General features: G+C 37.9%; 2 protein-coding genes across 2 annotated transcripts in view; one reads left to right on the forward strand and one right to left on the reverse strand.

Moving 5' to 3' along the window:
• LOC107046736 (ABC transporter G family member 20) overlaps positions 1-5,043 on the forward strand; it is a 33,738-nt gene extending 28,695 nt beyond the window's left edge. Inside the window, exons 7-9 of the mRNA XM_015269434.1 lie at positions 1,368-1,633; positions 1,977-2,063; positions 2,895-5,043. Coding sequence (XP_015124920.1) covers positions 1,368-1,633; positions 1,977-2,063; positions 2,895-3,109 — 568 coding nt within the window. The 3' untranslated portion in view covers positions 3,110-5,043. The remainder of the gene's footprint in view (positions 1-1,367; positions 1,634-1,976; positions 2,064-2,894) is intronic.
• On the reverse strand, positions 4,580-4,762 carry LOC107046737 (retinol-binding protein pinta; the record flags this gene model as incomplete). The annotated part of the gene is given in 1 exon segment (XM_015269435.1): positions 4,580-4,762. A coding segment is annotated over 1 exon segment (79 nt), but the record flags the coding sequence as incomplete, so codon positions are not given.
• Positions 5,044-7,067: the final 2,024 nt, after the last annotated feature.

Here is a 7,067-nt window from a genome sequence, read left to right on the forward strand (position 1 = left end):
AGTTTCTGATCCGGATATGACTCCGGCATAACTGCAAACTTGAATGAGCTCGTAGTGTTCTGAGCATATGTGCCCTGATCCTGCGTTCTCATTCTCTTTTCTTTCGGTCTGACTGAGGGGCTTGGCGTAGTACGCTCTGATGGAAGGCGTTTTATTGCCTTCCTCGTAGCCCCCTCCCCCCTTCCCTCATCGACCTTCGCTGCTGCATCCGTCAAGGTTGCAATCGCCCCCGAGGTTTGATGCAGCTTCGCTCTCTTGCGACGTCTTCTCTCGGCTCCACTCAGTCTGACCCGATTCACATCGGTACCAGACTGGTCAGCCTTGTCAGACTTCGTGTGTTCGCCATCGCTGGCCCCACCCGAAGTTGCTTTTTCAATATTAAGATTTTTTAGATTGGTTTCCATTTCAGTCCCACGAGTACCGCGGTTAAGCGTTTTCACCTGGTGCATTGCCGCGATTGCCCAGGGCTTGGCTTGTCTCGGGTGGGTTACACCCAAGACTACTCTCAGAGGTCGCTCAGATTTCTGAGGTTTCGCATCCTTAGGCACGGTATGGCCGAGGCCATGGCTTACGCCGCTCACACACATGGATTGGGTGGACTCCTCTTAGCAATCGCGGGCAGCGGTAGTCCTTAAGACCTCCACCGCCCGCGCCCGAGCCCCCTCACTACGACGAAGTGGGAACCCAGTAGAGGGGGTAAAAATTCAGTAAATAATAAAAAATTATTTAACGAAAATATCTGTATATAGAACTTGAAAAATACTCAAACTGTTTATTTCTTATTCCTCTCTTTTCGCTGGGAGTTCCGAGAACTAAGGTTGCCACTGAGCGCATGGTGGGGGTAACGAAATATAAGCGCTTCCGCCGAATCGGCTACCCCTACACCCCCAGGCGCGCTCTTATAACAGGGTTCTACTGTAATTTCACTCCAGTTTTAGTTATACAAAACCGCATCGATTATAACGAAACCAAATCAATTCTATTGGTTCACCAGGAGAAATCATGGAATTTAAAAAAAAAAACGTCATTTTTTGAAATTTTCTTATCAGTTGCATTGAAAAATCTAGAAAAGCGCTCAAAGAATGTTGTTCAGAATCTAATCAGCTCTAAGTTACCTGCAAACGCATCGATTACGTGAAGAAAAATTAAATCAAACCGTTCGATCCAGAGAAATTGTTGGGCAAAGTTCTTCGTTCACACAGTCACACGACATCCTCATGAAAACTTCATAGAAAATGACTAGAGATCATGAAACGTGAAGATATCATGAAATTTCCGATTTCGATTTTCGAGGCCATTATGACTATCCGATACAAATGAGAAAGTTAAAAAAGTAAAATTTCCTTAATACAAATTTCACATTTCAGAATCGTCTTCTTCCTAGCCGTTGCTCTCACCTCCTCTGCCCTGATCATCGAACGAATGGAGGGTTTACTGGACAGGAGCTGGGTGGCAGGTGTTTCGCCAGGAGAAATTCTTTTCTCCCACGTAATCACGCAGTTCATCGTCATGTGCGGTCAGACAGCTTTGGTGCTTATCTTTATGATTCTAGTGTTTGGAGTACAGTGTAATGGTGACATCGGTTGGGTTATTCTGCTCACGATTCTCCAGGGTCTTTGCGGCATGTGCTTCGGTAATAGTTACTCTATTATCAATCAAATTACCGCAACTACAAAGTTGAGAAAAAAAAGTGGAAAAAATGACATTAGACCTTTAAATGTTGCAATTAAATTCAAAGGCCAAGTGTAGTTTTTTATACACTCACGAAATTTTACTGAAACATTATTTAGATTTTTTAAGCATATGCAGAGGGAATCGTTGCAATAAAAAAGAGAAAAAAATACATTAGACTCAGGTGCGAAAAGCGCTTGTGCAAAGTCTGCATGAACTAGGTTTCAATTACTAGAATTCATTCATTTTAGTGAGATTTGTAGGAGTGGTGAAATGAATTAATTTCTCTGCATTTTGCTTTACAGGTTTCGTGATATCTGCTATTTGCGAACTCGAGAGGAATGCCATTCAGCTCGCTTTGGGCAGCTTCTATCCTACACTTTTGCTCAGTGGTATGTGAAAAATCATTTGTTTATTCAATCAGGAAAATTAGCGATTATATTTCTTATCAATAGTTTGGAAAATATATGGTCAGGAGACCTTTCATAGATTTTAGGACACATTCTCCTTGGATAAAATTTTTTGTATGAAATTCAACAAAAACAAACAAAAACTGACACGGATACATCCAACCATTTCCATGTCACTTTTTTCATAGAAATTTGAACAAAAAAAATCACTTGTTTTTATTCTCCAAAAAAACAATAGACAACGAAAAAAGAATCACTCGTGAAAAGAGAAAAATATTAATATAGTGTAAGAGGAATATTTGACCTCATAACACTCAATCAAAATTATTTTTTGAAATTTCACTTCAAAAATTTTTATTATTTTTTTTCTTCTCCAGGGTAAGACATTTTTTTTATTATTCCGAAATATTTTCATCATTTTTACCAGTCAAAGAATTTTTGTTTTGGAAATTTCGTTCGAAAAATTTCGGACAGGGAAAATTTTTTCCCGGAAATTTTGTTCGGTGAACAAGCATTCGTAATCGCAACGTAGATGTGGGAGCCACCAAGTGGTCTCTAAACTAACTATACTTGCGGTGCAACCAATGAGATCCCTAGGAGGATACCAATTATGGAACTCAACCAATGAGATCAAGGAGAACCCAGTGATCTCATTGGTTGCCCACCAAGAGTAGTTAGTGTAGAGACCCCTTGATAGCTCCCACATTTACGTTGCGATCGCGAATTCCACGACCCCTTTTTATATAGAAGAAAATTTGAAAGAAAAAAAAATTGGAATAACATTAGTAAATCATTTAATTGAATAATTTTCAGGTGTCATCTGGCCAGTGGAAGGTATGCCCACAGTCCTCCGCTACATTTCCCAAGGTCTTCCCCTAACAATGGCAACAACTTCCCTCCGATCGATGCTCACTCGGGGTTGGACGATCAACGAACCCGATGTTTACAACGGTTTCATCTCCACCATTATCTGGATCGCTGTGTTTCTAACGATAAGCATGCTGGTTCTGAAATTCAAACGAGGATAAGGGCAAAGCCCAAATTCCACTGGACCTCAATTGTCCATGTACAGAATTTATTTTTATTATACAAAAAAAACAAAATGGAAAACAAAAATAGGGGCAAATCGGATACTCAAATTGAGGAGTGCAAATCCTCAATGAAACATTCCTCAGGCGGAATCTGGGCACTTCGTAATTTTATATAATGACAGTTGGTGCTTCAAGTTGAAGAGTCAAGGATGAATTTTGAACGTCTCTTGAGGTCGCTAGTTAATTTTAAGCTCAGGATTCATTACCAAAATAATATGATATACCTTGTTAAAAGTTAATTATGTAGGAATCGTTAATGAGAAACACTGTTAATTATCATGATTATCATTTGGTAAATTGAATTAATTGAGCTTATAATACCTCAAAACTGTACAGAAGACCCTGAGATTTCGTAATGAATTTTTAATGTCATTTGACGTTCATTGTAGTAATTGCTCAGATGAAATTTTCTATTCGGAAATGATTTTTATGAGGTTTTTGATTGATCATCATCATCAAGTAGCTTTTTTGTTACATATATGTCATTTATTATTTTGGAAACTAGTGAACATAAATTAAAGTTCCTTTTTTATTCATTGCGACATTTTTGAATTATTCAAAGCGATGTTTCTTCGAATATCCCGTGTAATATTCAAATTATCGGTATTTAATATTATATAGATTGTTTCTCGAGGAATTTGATATTGCACGAGATAAATTAGGTGTTTAATTCAATTGTAAAATGGTAAAAACGATTAAGTCAAACCTTAGATCACAGTGTAAAGTTGGAAGTGGAGGATAAAACCTATTTCATGAAATAGAACAATTTCCACTAGAAAACACATTGCAAAATGACATTTTTCGCTCTACAATTTATGTAAATTTTCACAGAAAATCAAAATTCTAAATTTATTCTGTCAATATTTGGATAATCATAGAAAGAAAAAAGATCATTTTGCAGAATCTCAATTCCACCCTTTCTCGCTAAGAAATCTGCAATCTTTGTTAATTATCCAGTTATTTCAAGAATGACTGGCTTCAGAACAAAATTTTCGAAAAGTTTTTTCTAAGACGAGGAACATCTATTTATTGGAAAAGTCTATCGATAATTTTTCTTACAGTTCCTTGTCAACGAGGCACTCCCATAATTATGCAAATATGTTGCATGCAATTGAATTGTTTTATTAATTTACTAATGGATAAGTTTTGAGTGGAAAGTTAATTGCTCAGGACAATTGGTCTGTGACTCAGTTGATCCTTCGTTATTATTTTTCATGATTTTTCAGTACTCGTGGTGTAACTCTTCACAAAAGATATGAAAGAGAACTGTAATTAGTATTTTTTTATAATTATAAGATAGAAATTAGGTGGTAGCTTAGGACACTTCTACTTGCCCATGACTTAAATGTACGTTTATTTAAATTGTAGTGATGATTGAAGATTATATGGAAACACATTTTGAAAGGATTGAATTGAAAATGTTAAGATATATTTGAAAAAGCACCGTTGTGATTCTTGTATAAAATTCTGTTTAAAATATATTGGGTGCAAAGATGAGAGAGATGGATTGTTCATGGACAGGTTACACGGTATTGCTCTTCGGATTCAAGCCAGGGAATATTTTCTTCAACTTTGGCCTTCCAGTAGTCTGAAAAAATAAATAAAAGATAGCTGTAGCTTCAACGAATCGTCTCCTGTATGAAAGAAAATGAAAAAAACATGAAGAACAGAAACCATTTTGAAGATTAAAATGTTTTAGAGAAAATTATTAAGTAATTGAATCGGACAAAAACAATAATTTGAATGTGAAATTTTCTCGAGTTCCTGAGAATACTACTATATTAGTACTTGAATATCACTAATTGTACCATCTATGAATGAGCGAATTCGCTTATTCTGTATATATAAAAAATTTCCTTCCGATTGTTAAAGTTTCTTTGTATTTCTTTATCAAATAGTATCGTCCGCAACAAGAAAAATAAGCGCAACCATAGTTCTCTACCCAGTTATTGGCGACGATATTGAAGATTATTTTTTTTTGTTCTTCTCGAAACTTTTTTTTCAATTCTAATTACGAGCCGCTATAAACACCAATCGACCTGGTATAAATACCATCAAATTTTGGCAACAAAATTTGATTCGATAGACTTTGTGACGGAAATTTTCAATTTTTTTTTAAAGTTTTTTATGTATGTATTTTGGCATAGAAAACTCAAAAAGAAAGTTTCAAATGGTCATTTGAGAGTGTTCCCCGATATTCTTCGTTTTTTTTTGCGTTGACAAGTTGAGGAGATTCTCTAATCAACACCTATTATGAGGGTTGGATTATTCACTGAAAATCGGAGTTTTCGACGGTACATAGTACAATACTGGCAATGTACCGCTAAATGGTAAAAAAGGTAAATAACTGGTAGAAAACCACTTAACCCGACTATCCATGCAGTAACCCTCGTGACTGAATTTCACGGGGATTTTACCTTGCGAGGGTCAAACCTCACGAGGGTCATACCTTGCAGGGATCAAACGTCACGAGGTTCATACCTAGAAAGCCTCAAACGTCATGAGGGTCATATCTCGCAAAGATTATGCCTCACAAGAATCAGCTGTGATGCAGGTCATATCTCACAAGGATCGTGCCCTGTGAGGGTCGAACGTCGCAACGGTCATACGTCACAAGGGGCCAACGTTACAAGCAAAGAGGGATAGACCTGTGTAGAGGCCCGGATCGGGGGGTTTGACTGACTCCAAAAATGTTAGTTGGTACCCCACGGAAAAGGCGGCGTCCCGGTCGAATTGTCGGTAAATGTGAGTCGGGTGCGTGAGTACCTCGGCAATAGCAGTCCCGCTGTGACAGGGACAGGTTGGGAGGGGTATTTTTGTCCTCCTTGTACTCAATGTTTACTTTATGTTTTTCAGTTGATTCATTCGCCGAAAAATTAATATTAAGGGATGAAACAAAGACTGTTCAATGGAGAATTAAATTCCCCATCCATCAACCCCCGTTTCATCCCTTAATCTCTGCAATAAAAAAATTAATATTGCGACGAAAGTCACGGCGCTATAAGAAACCCAATGTTTTCTCGGCGCAGAGTGACTCCCCAATAATTCGCCCGCTAATTAAAAAATCGTCTCTCCCCTCCTAATTAACAATAAGGAATGAAACCAACGCTGTTCGATGGAGAATTAAATTCCCCATCCTTCAACCCCCGTTTTATTCCTTAATCTCTGTAATAAGAAAATTAATATTGCGACGAAAGTCGCGGCGCTATGAAAAACTCAATGGTTTCTCGGCGCAGTTACTCCCGACAATTCGCCCGCTAATTAAAAAATCGTATCTCTGCTCCTAATTAACATTAAGGAATGAAACCAATGCTGTTCGATGGAGAATTAAATTCCCCATCCTTCAACCCCCGTTTCATCTCTTAATCTCTGTAATAAAAAAATAAAAACTGCGACGAAAGTCGCGGCGCTATGAAAAACCTAATGGTTTCTCGGCGTAATGACTCCCGACAATTCGCCCGCTAATTAAAAAATCGTATCTCTGCTCCTAATTAACATTAAGGAATGAAACCAATGCTGTTCGATGGAGAATTAAATTCCCCATGCTTCAACCGCCTTTTCATTCCTTAATCTCTGTAATAAAAAAATAAAAACTGCGACGAACGTTGCGGCGCTATGAAAAACTCAATGGTTTCTCGGCGCAGAGCGCTTCCCCATTAATTCGCCGGCTAATTAAAAAATCGTATCTCTGCTCCTAATTAACATTAAGGAATGAAACCAATGCTGTTCGATGGAGAATTAAATTCCCCATCCATCAACCCCCGTTTCATCCCTTACTCTCTGTAATGAAAAAATAAAAACTGCGACGAACTTTGCGGCGCTATGAAAAACTCAATGGTTTCTCGGCGCAGAGCGCTTCCCCATTAATTCGCCCGCTAATTAAAAAATCGTCTCT

The sequence above is a fragment of the Diachasma alloeum genome, unplaced genomic scaffold (assembly GCF_001412515.2).
Source record: "Diachasma alloeum isolate Michigan unplaced genomic scaffold, Dall2.0 Dall_scaffold_01814, whole genome shotgun sequence".
Taxonomy (NCBI): Eukaryota; Metazoa; Arthropoda; class Insecta; order Hymenoptera; family Braconidae; genus Diachasma; species Diachasma alloeum.